The following is a 15827-nucleotide window of genomic DNA, read 5'->3' on the forward strand; positions in this document are numbered from 1 at the left end:
TCTTTGTAAATTTTTTAAGTTTATTTTCAAAATTGTACGACTTAATAACCAAGAAAAGCGTATTTATAAAAATAACAAATAAAAGCGTATTTAACAAATAAATACGAATTTTGCCTCTGACATATTTGGCCCAAATTATATTCTGGCTCAGTGGGCATTGCCGCCAACAAGCAACAATGCCTGTTGGCGTCTTTTTTTAAAAAAAAAACGCCAACAGTTTTTAAAAAAAACGCGTTTAAAAAAAAATTTTATCCAGATAGTTGTTAACTTTTTTTGTAACCCATTTATTAGATAAAAAATGAAGAAAAAGTCCGAGCCGTAGATTGATAAAAATAACGATGACAGAAAGAAATTAATGCATTGCTTGCAATGCTCATGATAGATTATTTTCTGATGGAAAGGCCGCATCTCAGGGGCGTTATGATCCCGTTGAAGATATTATGAGTCTAGAGATTACGTCTCTAGGATATTACGTCTGAATTAATTTATTTTCAATTTCTTAGGGACGAAGATGACGTCATTGCCCATTTGTCCCTTATTATCGAAGAGACTCAAAGCAAAGGCGGGGTCTCTATGGTCGACGATTCAGCTGTCCGTCAAGTTATCAAAGATACAGTTTCGGGTGGCCAAATTGGGAGACTTCGTGTTGACCCGCAGTTTGTTAAACTCGTTGCTATTGGATGTAAGCTGATTATTTTGTTTATTAATATAAAACAGTAAGCCTCAAATTTTAAGTTTATTAAGTCCACTTTTTTCATATCTTTTAAATTGTAACAAGAATGTACTTAATTACAATTTCAAAGGTGATCTCTTGCTTCTTTTTCGAGGTTTTAAAATCTGCAATGTTTGTTCAGTTCGCGTTTGCTATTTTAGATATTGTCAATATTTACTTGGTTTTCCAATTTGTTGATATTCGGCGCAACAACAGCGATTTAATTAATCTTAATGTCTCATTCATTTTAATTTTGCAATTCATTTAATTTTTTTAATTTAATTTATTTAATTTAATTTATTTTTATTTGATTAACATTTTTATTTAATTTAATTTTTCATAATTTTAATGTTAATAATTAATTTTAATGTTTCATTCGGCGCATTACCAGACCAACTAGATTCATAGAAGTTCGTCAAAATAATGCGATTTGTGCTCTTACGAGTAATAATATAAGTGAAATAGTTAGAGGTGAATATGCTAAGTTATAACGCCTAACTGTGAGTTAAGATATGGTCCTTGTGATTTTACGCCTCTTTTTCTACATCAAATTTTAAATCACACTTTGTACACAATTGTATTTGTATTCAGAATTTAGTGTGGTTTTGGGTTTGTTTAATATATAGTCCCCCTCTTACCTCTCATGATAGGTGTGTTGGTTAAAATGTTTGTGTACCTTTCCTAGAATTAACCCTTTCTGGGTTGCACGACTTACAGATGTTGCAAAAATACAATATATTTTATAATAGTTATAGATACGTAAAGGATGTTCGTCTATTTAAAATTAATAAAAAAAATTATTTGGTAATCAGGTTTAGTTTATTTAATTCTAGGGAATTGAAAAATTAATTTTTTATAACTTTTTTTGTTAACTGGCACCACCGACTTAATTATTATTATGCCTTGTTTTTATTATTTTTTTTTCTTTTCTTTTTTTTGCTGTTGTGTAGGGTGAAAGTTAGCATTGGCTCTTTCGCTTATCTATAGGCTACTCGAATACACGTAACACGGTTGGCGTGTTACTCTTTTTGGTAAATGAATTCAAATTCGCAGAGAAACTTCTTCGTACTGCCATTTCATAATAAACCATTAATAAAGAAGCAAAAATATTTTTGATTAGCCGTTGCTGATATTACTTTCTATTTAATCTAAACAATCTAAATTTGTGTTCTATAATTTTTTATTTATTTTTGCTCTCCTCTCTGTGAGTAAGCGATTTTTTTTTTCTAAGCTAGTGATTCATGTGTCTCCCCTTCTATACAGGTGAAAGAGCCTTTGTGGGGGACTGTATAATGTATTATTGTATATGTATTTCATCATGAATAGATCTTATCTTACTTCAGTTTCCTCTCACCGTTTAATTGCTCTTTATCATGAACGAAGAATAACCATTTCTACGTTTTAGCCACTTCTCCAGTTGTTGAAGATAGGCCTGCTGGATTTAAAACATTGGGAGCATCAACTCTCTACATCGTGATTGGCTGTTTGGCAGCACTGTTTTTCATATTTGTAGTGCAAGCCTTTGTCACCATCTGCACAACTCGAAAATCAAGATCTCTACCATCAAGGGTAAGTAATCATGGACGTTTGCTATATATATATGTAATAATAATTATATAAAAAAAAAAGAAAAAAAAAATCGGTGGGAGTAGACCTCACGGCCTCCAGATAATTATTAAGGCGATTCTAACTGACCAACGACAGACAACTGAAAAAGTATCCGTACGAAATTAAATTGAAGTACCAAGGATAGTAAAAATGGAATCTAATTGGCTAAGCGGAAACTTATACAACCAAAAATATTTTAAAAAACTCGAAAAAACTGGTTTTCAATTTTTTGATGAAAAAAATATTTATATGCTGTTGCGCAGTTTTTGGTAGTGGCGGGCGCCAAGTTAAGAAAAAAAGAAAAGAAATGTGGGTGACTAAAACAACAAAAGAAAGCCAAAACATGTAGCACTGAACAGCTTACGATGATGTAGCTTTCCCTTGATGGCGTGGTTGTCTTCTGGAATCGTCAAATTTTTAATATTTAAATTTTTACGGATGAAGGCATTGTAAAGTTTAGCTCATTAGTTCCGTTATTTTTTCAGGCCTCAACGGGAACACTGATAAAAATATTATTACCACCCGAGTCACTTATTTGTTTTTATGCTTTTTAGTATCAAATATTTTGGTTAATTTTTGTTGATTTTTCATCCGCATTTTCGTTTTTTTTAAGTTTGGCGCCCTTTACTACCAAACTAGGAATTGAGTTTTCACTGAAAATTCATAGTATCTTCCCCAGTTTCAAGGCACGATTTCATCAATCGCCTTGTCACGTGCGTCAAGATTATATACATCCATTTATTGGGTTTCAGAATTCGGGATAGAAGAAAGAAAAATATGGAATAACGAATATATGATATAGTATGATATAGATTACTAAAGTATGATATACTTATAAGATTACTTATTAATATTATTACTTATTATAAGATTACTTATTAAGATTACTTAAGTATGATATAGATTACTAAAAATTATAAGTAAAACAAAAAAAAGCATAAAATTAAGTAAATTCAAGTGCATCAGTATATGTTATTGGTGCATCAGGTGAGTTACCTTGGACAACATGTCTCTGTTTACAGACACCACCCTTTTGATCACCATTTGTTTAATATAACAAGTTAACAAAGTAATCTTTAAACCATAAAAGCCTTTAAACAATAAAAACTAACCTATTTTACAAAAGATGTAAATAAGAAAAGAACTTTCAGGAAAGGACCCCTAGGTGTGTACACCTTTTTTTTGGGGGGGGGGGGAAATAAAATTTTTAATCGGAAAACAAGCTCAGAAATTCTTTCTGGATTTTTAGCCAAGTTTCTTAATGGAAAACAAGCTTGATAGGCAGGTACTACGATTGGAAACGGTCAATTAGCTTGCTTCTGTTAAATGCAATGCATAGAGATAGGGCGTTATAAAGATAGGCATATAATGTTACACCCTAAGTAGCTTTCTGATTTATAATTGTAAAAAATACAAATTTGAGGAGTTGGCAGCGCAACTCGAAGAACGTACGAATGATGTTTTCAAATTTATTTGCTTACTTCTGTAGAGGTTAAGTACTGAACCTTCCAGCCTTTTATTCATACCTTATCTTTATATAAGCTGTTAAACCGAGAAAAGCAAAATATTTGATATTTTTCAAAATTATTTGATTATTTCTGTAGAGGTTAAGTATTGAACCTCCCAGCCTTTTTCATACCTTATCTTTATATAAGGTGCTAAACCGAGAATAGCTAAATATTGGATTCTGTAGAATTTGTTCTTTATATTTAGTAACTCCAATGTGCTAATCTGAAACCGGAGATTCTATTTGGAGAGGCGGTAATGACCCATAGCGATTCCCTAGTATTTAGAAATACTAGAAAGGGCTATTTAGCAGAAACTTCGTCCTGTTGTCAGCCCTTACGACTCCCTAGCTTTTAGAAAAATGAGGCCTTTGATACAAATAGGACTGTATCTTGGTTCCAAATAACTTGACTCCAGATTTTTTGTGTTTTTACATATCTTTTAAAATAGTACGAAACGTTTTTCAAGAACATTATACATCCCTATTACTGGTCGTAACCACTCTCTAGTTTGTTTTTTTTTTTTTAGAAGAATTTGATTCCAAAAGTTTTCAACATTCAAAGGTTCTAGTAGAATCTAGTGGAGGATCCTGTAAATTTTCAACAAAACTCAATTTCTAGTTGGGTAGAAAAGGGCGCTTTCGTTTCTCCAGATTTTCTGTGTTTTTACATATCTTTGAAAAGAGTACGAAACGTCCTTCAAGAACATTACACATCCCTATTATTGGTTGTGACCACTCCCTAGGTTATTTCTTATTTTTTTAAGAAGAATTTGATTCAAATGTTTTCAACATTCAAAGGTTCCTTTTTTTCGTTTCTCTGAAGGAATAAATGGTCTAGAACATTTCTGAGTTTATGCTTTATGCTTATTGTTTAGTTTATAGTTTATGTTTACTTTAGTTATATTGTATAGTTTATGTTTATGCTTTAGCATAAATGTTTATGCTTTACACAGTTTGTGCCTGTACACCCAATAGGGTAAATCTGTTGCGTGACAATTCACAGCTGAACTTAGATTTGCCGACAATCGCTAGAATTTAACACACTCCATTGAATCATATGTTATATATTTTTCAAGACATGTAATACTTTTTTGTTTTCGGAAACATATCATATTCTCAGTTGAATCTAGATTCTTGCTGTGGATTGTGAAAGAAAAGCAAATTTTACAATAAAAATTACTTTAAATAACAAAATCAAAAAATTTATTATAAAAAAATAAAAAATTTAATTACTCGAAAACATTGCTGCCGGCATAGGAGTTGAACCCAAGATACCGTTGTGACTAGAGCTTCAATCCCTGGACCGATACACACCTTGTAGTCAATTCATTTCATTTTACTGTAGACTTCTTATCGTTCTATACCAATCAATACCTTCAGCTAATAATTAAACACAGAATGTTTTATAAGATAAAGAAATAAATATGTACAGAATGTACAAACTGGTCACCAGCGCTGCATAAACGGCAAGTACAGCTGAGCTCGGAATAATCCCAACAATCCCCAAAGTCACAACAAAGTTTGTGAAGTCTGCATGGATCTATAATTATTAATAGATTTAATAGTTATCAGAATTTAATTATTATTTGATTTTTAATGAAGTAGAAATTTTGTTTTTGTAGCAATAATTTCACAGGCACAATCCAACTGCATAATAACCCTACATTCTAGTATTACTATTACTACTAAAAACTCCCTGCTTCACCAAGACGCCTGAGTCCAAGACAGCTTCGCACGCTTCTTATCCATCCAAATACTATTCAAAGCCACGCTCTTTACACATTTCATAGGAGTTCAAATTTCCCTTAAAGTCTTCTTTATGACCTCCTCTCACCCCATTCGGGGGAGACATCGTTTTCGTTTGGCCCTAGATAAGGTGTATGTTATTAAAAAAAACTCTATTTTTAGGAACAAATGATAACTCAGTCAGCATGGAAAGATTATTCAACAACCAACTCGCAACAGACTAACTATGCATATGAATCCTTTGGCGAAGATATCAAGATTGCTTCACATAGTAGCCGAGGATCGCGTGATTCTTTATATCAGAACGGTAGGGTCCAAGAAAGAATGCCAATAGCCCGTGAGACAAGGCGGCGGGATATTCCCACTGTTGCTAGCTCACTACCCCGGCCCCGGTATGACCAGCCTCCACCCCGTATGGTCCACCAGAAACCAAGTAGTACAAGACTGGACCAAAATGGTTCATCGCAGTTTTATCCCTCTCAGAGGAATGGGACCACAAGCAGAAAGAGCGATAGCCAACCCGATTTCTATTTTATGCCCTCACAGAGGAAATATTCAGGAGAAATTGTCCGTGTTTATGTTGACCATAATTCGAGGCCAATGTGATTTTTGGTAGTTTTGCTTGTATTTATCGTTTAATAAATATTACGTCGTTTTTACTGAGTTTTCAGCATTAACTCTTTTTGGATGAGGTGAGGTGTCATCACTGGCAAACAGAGACGTTACTAATATAAGATTAGTGACTCCAATTTCTTCGTTCTTTTTCCTCTGAGTCTTCAATTTCATTTAGAGTTAATAAAAGTGTGAAGGAGGGCCCCCTCCACTACACCCCCAACCACAATAAAACAGCGCTTCATGAATAAGGGCCCAGTTGAGTGTGTTGGCTTTAAAATAAAGTACGATTTTTTCCAAATATGAGAGGCTGCATCCGCCATGAAACAATAGCTCTTCATGATGAAGTCCATCTTTTTATAACAGCGAACTTTCGGTGGCTTTAAAAATCCCTTCCATCTTACAGGAAGTCACTGATATCCCCTTAACTGTTGACACGCATTTAGCGATACTTCAAGCATGTTACTGCATAATCAGTCTAGAAAAACATTTCATTTTGTATTGACTGCAAATATGTTTAGGGACTATTGGACCGTCGTGCTTTAAGTTCAAATTTACGTGCGATCAACCCTCTCTCGATGCTCTATGATCACTCATTTGAAGCAGTCACCCTTGATTAATATTCACTTGAATAATATTTGAACATTAGCATATTATAGAATGGCTATTATTAATTATCATTATTATCAGAAAAAAACTATATTTGAAAAAATTACTAGAATAAATAGTATTCTATTGAAAATTCGAGAATCAATACAATTACGAGTCGTAAGAAATGCACTACAGATAAAAATCTAGTTACCCGCATGTCAAAAAAGAGAAAAAATCAAATAAGGCACTGGCAGTTCAAAGAAGGAAAAATATCTTTAAAAAATAAAAAAAAAATCACAGTTTCAAAGTTCTTGCTTCATCCATAATTGAGGCAACCAATGTCTTATCTTGCAGCACGGACGATATTTCTTGCTCGTCCACACGCAGACTTACCTGCAAAAAAAAAAAAAAAAAAAAATCAGTGCTTATTTCCATTGCTGTCAATAATACAAATTATTTTTTAAAAATGCGCTGATTAAAAAGTTAAATTCCGTGGTAAAAAAAAGAAAATTGAAAAAAGGAAGTTAATTTCATTGTTGTTTGAGAGTAAGGACCTTTGTTCTTGGTATATAGTTTTTAGGAATGTCATCTTCCCCCTATTTCAAACGAGATACAAGACTTCCAAGATTTTTAACTATTTTTCCTAATACATATACAGCTGGTTTTATTTAATTCAACAATTTTTGTACTTTTTTCGTACTCAGCCCCTTTAAACAAAGCTCTACTTGGGCCCCTGTTTCAAACCTCTACTTAACACTGTCCTTTATTTTAATTAAATAAAAAAAACAAGTTTTTTTTAACTGTAAGTAAGGAGCGAAATTAAAACTTAAAACGAATAGAAATTATTCCGCATATGAAAGGGGTTGTCCCCTCCTCAACGTCCCGCTCTTTACGCTAAAGTTTTTTATTGTTTTATAAAGTAGAACAGTGTCAGAGAGTCAAACTTTAGCGCAAAGAGCGGGACGTTGAGGAGCAGACAACCCCTTTCATATGCGAAATAATTTCTATTCCTTTTAAGTTTAATGTCGCTCTTGCTTGCAGTGAAAAAAGTTTTTTTTTTGTTTAATTACTGTACGTTTTTTAATTAATGCATGTTTTGATTTTGGCTCACCGTAGATGAATAACTAAAACGAAATTTGCATATTAATTTTTTGTTAATACCTCACTCTTTACACTAAAGCTTAAATTTTGTCCCAATTCTTTAAGAATGACCCCAGGACCACAAAGCCCGTAGAATAAATTGAAATTACTAAAACTACTTTAGCGTAAAGTGCAAGGTATTTAGGAGGAGATGAATCCCTCATATGCGTGATAATTTTTGTTCATTTCAAGTTTTAATGCTGTTCCTTACTTTTAGTTGAAAAAACTTTTCCATATTTATTTTTTCATTTTTTAAATAGTTCTAGAAAATCCTGCGCCCCCTTCATAGAATTTCTCTCCCCCCATGAAAAATTCCTCTAAGGAAAGATCCTTCCACGTAGCTCCCTCCCCTCCCCCCAACTAAAAAATCCCCCTGAAAACGTCTGTACACTTCCCAATAACCATTACTGTATGTAAACACTGGTCAAAGTTTGTAACTTGCAGCCCCTCCCACGGGGACTGTGGGAAAGTAAGTCGTCCCCAAAGACATAGTTATTATATGTTTCGACAATGCTGAACAAAATGGCTATCCCAAATTTTGATCCGTTGACTTCGGGAAAAAATAAGTGTGGGAGGGGGCCTAGTAACCCTCCAATCTTTTGGTCACTGAAAAAGGGCACTAGAACTTTTAACTTCCGTCATAGTGAGCCCTCTCGCGACATTTTAGGACCACTGGGTCGATACGATCACCCCTAGAAAAAAAACAACCAAAAGAACACGCATCCGTTATCGGTCTTCTGGGAAAAAAACACAAAGTTCCACATTTTTGTAGATAGGAGCTTGAAACTTCTACAGTGGATTCTCATACGCTGAATGCAGTAGTGTGATTTTCATTAAGATTCTATGATTTTTAAGGGGCGTTTCCCCCTATTTTCCAAAATACGGCAAATTTCCGCAGGCTTGTATCTTTTGATGGGTAAGACTAAATTTGATGAAACTTATATATTTAAAATAAATATAAAAATCTGATTCTTTTCATTTATCTATTAGTATCAAAATTCCGTTTTTTAGACTTTCGTTTACTATATTTCGTTTTTCAAACACGAACTGTTTGAAAAATAGGTTAGTACTGTTCAAATATTCATAAGCAATAAACATACAGGAGGAGAGAGAGAGGGAGGAAGGGAGAGAGTGCAAGAGGGAGAGAGAAAGAGGAAAATAGAATACATATGGGGGAGAGAAAGAGAGAGACTTACATTAGACATTCTGACCTCTGACTTATTCTTTTTCACATTTAAAAAAACCTCGTGACTCCAACAAAAGGAAGAAAAAGAAGAAAAATCCGACTCACATATCGCCTGTATACAAGAATATATTCTCCTTTTCTTCTTCTTTATTTTGTTTAGATTTCTTCTTTCTTTTTTTCTTCTTTTTTTTTAAACTGTCATAGTTGTATGCGGTTCTCATTCTTCAAGTCATTCTTAAAGTCTTTAGCTTGATTTTGCAATTTATCGTTGGACTTTAATCATCTTTATTATATTTTTTAAATAGTTTCGATAGCATTTTCCTTGTAAATGAGCAGATTTTATCTTTCAAAATGCAGAGTGGAATGTTAAGGATAGGTTTCAATTGCATAACCAATAAACATACAGGAAAATAGAGTACAAGAGGAAGAAAGAAACAGAGAGAGACTTACTTTAGACATTCTGACCTCTGACTTATTCTTTTTCACATTTAAAAAACCTCGTGACTCCAACAGCTCACATAAACTCCAAAATTCAGATTGGTCTACAGGAGTTATATTTCTTCGCTTACATATTTGACCATAAACTCCGTGCATCTAAATTAGGAAATCAATCTGTATTCATACAAATATAATCTCTTTCAAAACTATACAACAAACTATTAAAATAACAGAGGATATTAAACAAAAGTGCTTGCAATGTGAAATATTAAGGTAAAATTCTAGATGAGATTTTTTTTTCAATTTTAGAAAGCAGTTGTGTTAGGGGGGCGGAACTTTCAGGAACTGATTCAGAACCTTAGCAGTCCCCCGGGATGGTTTTCTGAAGTACCTCCCTACCCCCTTTCCCCCATTAAAGGGCACTGACCTTTGACAATCTTTGTGTTATAAAAGGGGAACTTTGAGAAATAGATCTACTGTCTAAATGAATAACTATGATAGTATTTTGGGTCTCATACCTTTACTTAATCCTGACTTATAAGGTGTTAAAGATCTGTAAATCTATTTCTTATATTTACGGGAAATGCCTTAATATGGCTTAAAATCTTGCTAAAATATTAAGAATTTTATTTTTGAAACTTATAACCAATGGAAAAGGGACTGAAAATCCAAAATTATGGTAAAATATTTTTTTTTATCAATGCAATTTTCTGAACCATAAAAATAACGAAACGATCGAGATAGTAGCTTAACAACATCCTCCCAGGGTATATTTTAGGCCTTGGATTTATTCCAGAAAATTTTGGTTCACCAAACTCAACTTTCCAATATAGCAAGAAACCCCTCAACTAGAACTTTATCAACTTCAAGTGAAGGAAAAATTACCTCGTCATTACTACAGAGGGAAGATTCCCCCTGGTCCAGTAAAGAAAGAAGACGCTTTAATTCTGAATATTTTATTTAGTATTAGTTAAATGAAATTATTGCAACCTTGAAAGAAAAAGACACCACCTTTTTTCATGGAGATAATAAAAAATAAGAATATAATTTTTGCAGTTCCAACATATTAAATTTTAAGTAATGCTTTCGTATAAGTCTTCTTCAAAGAAACTAGAAAAATTAAAATAAAAGGATATGCCAAAATATTGAAATAGCAGCTTTATTCTTTCGAGCACCCTCCTTACAAAAAAAAAAAAAAAAAAAAAAAAAAAAAAAAAAAAAAAAAAAAAAAAAAAAAAAAAAAAACTCAAGAAAGAGACAATGTGTGTATTTTGATTTCAAAACCAGCATTTTTCGATACTTAAACGCTCATATTTAAATATGTATGCACCTAAAGATTGAAAAACAGAACATTGAAAAACACAGGATCTACTTATAAAAAATGCTGTGACTGAAAAACTATTCACTCTTCTTAATGCCTTAAACTTTCCCACCGGAACACAGGAGAACCACAACAGATTCAGAAAATAGCCCCTATTTAGCTTCCCTTTCTGACACACTCCTAAGAAATAGACTACAACTTAAGAACTGGACTACGAAAATACGTCACAGACACACACCAATTCAACAAAACCACACTGTTTTTATTGGAAATATAGAAAAATAATCTCGGCTTTTCTCTTTGGCGTAACTGTGTGCACTTCATTACTTCATTCTTGGTGTAAGTGTGCTATCCTACGTCATGTTTAGCGTGAAAGCACGTCAATGCTTGTTTTTTAAGTTTTTTTTTTTTTTTAATATATCATAACTAAAAAGGAGTCATCAATTGGTCTATCTCCTGAATAAAAAAGCCAAACATCGTATATAGTTTATCCACAATTGCTAGCCAAATAAGATGTACCATTGGCAGCTTTAGATGGTTTCACCAAAACGCTCATTTTCAAAACTTGTATTTCCTGAAGTGCATTTTGTAGACTTAGAAGAGTAGAAGAGGGGCCAATCCAGCTTACATCTTAGCAAAAGCCAAGCCTCTCTTGGAAATGATTGAAATAGGGTTCCGTCAAAAGTTGAATTTCGCGTCAACAACCAGTGTTTAAACCAACCAAATGAAAAAAAGTCTTCAAGTGGGCTAAATGACCAAGTCTCAAGAATTATAATATGAGAATCATGATTATGTCAAATCTTACACCAATTGAGCACTTAACGATATTTGATTCCCCAAGATCGGTACTAAAGACCCCCACCTCCAGGGCATTTGGCTCACACAGATTCAAAGCAGACAAATGTGTAAGGTCTTTCAGACTCGTGTCATCCCCATAAATCCCAAGATTTATGTTTTTTCCGCGAATGTCTTATATAGGCCATTTCTATATAAATAGCCTGTTTTTGGCATTTCTCAAATCCCCCTCCCCGAAAAATCTTTAATTCAAGATATCTCCCAGGAAAGTTTTAGAAGATTTCAATTGCTATAAGAAACACGGGCGAAACACCTGGCATTCGAGATCTATGGTATCAATGACTTCCTCGTGTTAAACCAAGGACTCGATATTGCTATAAAAAGAAAAATCGATATTGCTTAAAATTCAGTTAGCCAGGTAAGGGGGGGTGGGCTCCCTTGAATTTACTGACATATATTGGATGGGTTTTTCATAACAAGAGCGGTTGCAGCCTTGGGGGAGTGATAACACTGACGCAATGTTTGTTTACCTTTCACAGTCTTGAAAGTATTCTCAGTTTCTTCGAACCAAAAGCCGTATCCAAGGGGAGAGGGCTACCCAGTTTGAATCCCCCCCCCCCCGCCGAAATGTTTATCCAGTTATAAAAAAGTACCAAAAATACATATAAACAAATTTTTGTTGCGCCTTGTAAAGTTGTTTTTATTCCACCCCCTCCCTCCCCGAACATAAACTGTGGATTGACCATATCATCTAGAGTGTAGCTCTGTTTTAGTCCACATGTGTTAGCTATTCTGATGATGGAGATTGGTCTTGATTTTGAAGAGCAAAGAGTTGTGATGAAATTCCTTGTGAAAGCAGGGTAAATAAAATCGGGAACTCTTAGGATGATGAAACCAGTTCACGCACATCGTCTTCTGAAAACTTCTCCGTTCATCCAATGGCTAGTGAGTTTCAGAAAGAACTTTACCAAAGAATGACAAGCGTCCGAAGGGCCCCTCCAATGATTGTCGTCATTTCTCTTGTGCAAGAAATTAAAAAACTATCAGCTCACGATGAGATGCGTTGCTGTGATTACCACAACTAATCGAGAAACAATGCGTCTTATGCTCGCAAGAGTTGTTGATGTCGAAGCTGAGTGCGAATGAGGAGAATTTAAACATAATTCAAATAGTTATTAAAGTAGACGAAGCTTGGATTTACAAGTACCTAAGATTTAGGAGCAGAGCATGGAACGACAATAAAAAGAACAGAACAATCAGCCATGGACAAAAAAAGCTAGAATATCAAATCAAGACCTCAGTTTTTTTGCTTTTTTTAAAACAATGTTTTTTTTTGTTTTTACTTGCGTGGAATTGTTCTCCAAGAATGGGTTACCCCGGGTCAGATTAATTTCCAGTTAATTCTACTTACACCTGAAAGTAACAAACGTCTATATGAAATGATCTGCTCGATGTGTGGCAAGATCAGTTGTCGGTTGTTTACTGCGACAATGCACCCCCTCGCACAGCCCTAATCCTTTAGCAGTTTTTGTCCAAAATGGCATTTGGACAGCTCCTTCCCTCTACTCACCGAGTTTGATCCCCGTATATATTTTTTTATTCTCAAAAATTGAAGAAAAACTGAAAGGACATATTTTCACGCTTTAGGTACGATTAACGAATCAACGCTAGAGGCGTCGTCAGAGTAACAAAGGAAAGATTTCGCAAGTACTTTGACGAGTTGAGAAGTGTATCATAATCTATGAGGAGTACATTGACGCGTATAATATTAAATTATACGGCTTATTTTAAATAAATATGTTTAAAACATTAGTCCACAAACTTTTTTGTCATAAGTCTATCATCCATTATCGGGCATTTGGATGGACTTACCCCTTCACTACGAATCCTGCGCATGCGCCTGTGAATAAATAGTCAAATCTCACCTTTCCAACAGTTGGCTCTCTTTGCTTGCTAAATTTGGTAAAAACTAAAAGTGCACATAATAAAAGTTTCTGCTGAACGGGAAAACCATCGTCGTTAGATCCAGATATCTGATCCGAGGTCACATAGGACCCATAAACTTGATTGAAGACTTTCATAATCAATACTGGGTCAACACACTTCACTGGTGCGCCAGGTCTATTCTTGCGTGGACTGTTCGGATTAGAACCTAAAGAAAAAACAAGGTTTGCATTTTTCACATGGAAATAAAAAGGCATGCATATTAAACCGATTAAATCGAGGTTGAAGAATGGCAAAATCTTGTCAGATATATAGTTAAATAAATTGCTATTAAATTTGTATACTTTATTTTTACAATTCTCAATAGCCCTTAATAACAGCCTGAAATTATTCGAGGTAAGTCACATCGGATTCTATTTTTGAAATCACCATGTGCATTAAAATAACACCTGAATTTAGACACAATAGCAAAAACACAGCATCCAACAGAAAACTTCTTCTAAAAGAGAAAAAAAAGTTTAATTTCATTATAAGTAAAGAGCAACATTAAAACTTTTTTGTTCCACAAAACACGTTTTACTGCAAAAAGAGGAGATCTATCCCCCTGCGGTCCCCATATTACAGGCTTAGTCGAAAAATGTTACTGGGAATGAAAGAATGGTTATTTCCTCCCCCAGCCCCCTTCTATTTTATCTGACAGCTCAACGAGCGTTAGAAAATTTAGGCGTAAAAATTTGGCCTCTTAAGGCTTCGGATAGCTTCCCTCTTCCACCTACACAAAGATTCACCAACCTTTCTCTATAATAGCCGATTCGTAATTATATATCACTGTATATAATTAAATCAAGTATCAAATGAATCAACTTAGTTCAATGAAGGTTTACATAAATGTCTACATTAACCGTCTCTTTTGTATGCGTATTTTTAGTAGCAGATACGCCACAGCGTGCCAATAACGTCTGTGAAAACGCCAAGCTCAAAATTTGTTTTCTGGTAATTTTGAATCGATAAGCTATTTGACAATGACAAATACTTTATTGCGGAATATCAAAACAAATAATAGAAATATATAAAATTATACATTAAAATGAGTGGTGAAATATTGTCGGAATGATTTCCTGCATAACTGTATTGCTCTGGGGTTGTATGGCTGTGGCTTGTTGCGGTGCCTGGTGTCGTGCTTGTTTTGTGTAATATTCGGTGGTAAGATATCGCGATGCTTCTGTGATGAGAAAAGGCCATGTCCGAAGCCCATTAGAAGTTCGTGCCTCCTTGTTTCAAGCGTTGTTAGACGTGACAGAACAAGACATTCTTCATAAGGTAACAGTGTATCCCCCAAAATTACTCGCAATGCACACTTTTGTATTCCTTAAAGTTTGTTAGTTTGGTCTTTTGTGAGACCAGCATGCCAGACTGGACAGGCATATTCTAAAATTGGTCTCATGTGAGTTTTGTAGTAAGTAAGCATTACATCTTTACTTAGATTAAACCGGCGTAATTTTGCCAGAGTAAAAAAGCATATAAAACGATTTATATGGTCGTCCCATGTCAATCTATCGTCAAAAATAACACCCAGAGTTCTCATTTTCTGAACTATTGGTATACCCACTTCAGGTAAATCTAGTATCGTATGCTTTAAAAATGAAATCCTCATTATTTCTGATTTCGTTCTATTTATGGTGAGTTTTTCCGCAGAAAAATCTCGCTCCAGTCTCGTTACCATGTCCTGTAGGTCTAGGATTTTGTTCTGCTTCTGTAGTACTATCATTGTTAAGTCGTCTGCACACTTTGTGCCACGTAGCTATCATATTGCAAAGTAAGAAGAATAGGGCAAAGCCTAGCTTAGTTCCCTGTTTCTCCCATCTATCTCAAGATTCTGATTCCATCGTTGGAATTTTAAAAAGAGTAATTCATTCGGAAATTCACAAAAAATTGATTTCACCTGGAAATTTGTAGTTCTAGGAAAAGTTCAGCATTTCTGAACTAATTATGAAATAAAAATGATTCTGAATAATTAACTAAATTAGAGTGCAATAATCGTAAATTCAAAATTCAACGGCATTTTTACCGTTGTAACCGATGTTATATAACTTGTATTATTCTTTTAAAAATAGCTATTGTTATTACTAAACACTGGGTAATTACTAAGTATTTGAATAATTCCTTAAATATTTAAGCATGGAGTATTCCATCTTATTAATCTAATGTTATATATAATATAACATTA

General features: G+C 34.0%; 2 protein-coding genes across 3 annotated transcripts in view; one reads left to right on the forward strand and one right to left on the reverse strand.

Moving 5' to 3' along the window:
- The window catches only part of LOC136035028 (uncharacterized), a 121928-nt gene extending 115696 nt beyond the window's left edge, over positions 1-6232 (forward strand). For both annotated transcript variants that reach the window (XM_065716620.1, XM_065716619.1), the window contains exons 16-18: positions 504-682; positions 2118-2281; positions 5736-6232. In XM_065716620.1, the coding sequence (XP_065572692.1) occupies positions 504-682; positions 2118-2281; positions 5736-6179 (787 nt within the window). In that variant the 3' untranslated portion in view covers positions 6180-6232. The remainder of the gene's footprint in view (positions 1-503; positions 683-2117; positions 2282-5735) is intronic.
- A 669-nt stretch (positions 6233-6901) lies between these two features.
- Positions 6902-15827, reverse strand: part of LOC136035029 (cell division control protein 6 homolog) — a 29454-nt gene continuing 20528 nt past the window's right edge. The window contains exons 7-9 of the mRNA XM_065716621.1: positions 13582-13808; positions 9553-9696; positions 6902-7169 (exon numbers count right to left, since the gene is read on the reverse strand). Coding sequence (XP_065572693.1) covers positions 7071-7169; positions 9553-9696; positions 13582-13808 — 470 coding nt within the window. The 3' untranslated portion in view covers positions 6902-7070. The remainder of the gene's footprint in view (positions 7170-9552; positions 9697-13581; positions 13809-15827) is intronic.

The sequence above is a fragment of the Artemia franciscana genome, chromosome 13 (assembly GCF_032884065.1).
Source record: "Artemia franciscana chromosome 13, ASM3288406v1, whole genome shotgun sequence".
Taxonomy (NCBI): domain Eukaryota; kingdom Metazoa; phylum Arthropoda; class Branchiopoda; order Anostraca; family Artemiidae; genus Artemia; species Artemia franciscana.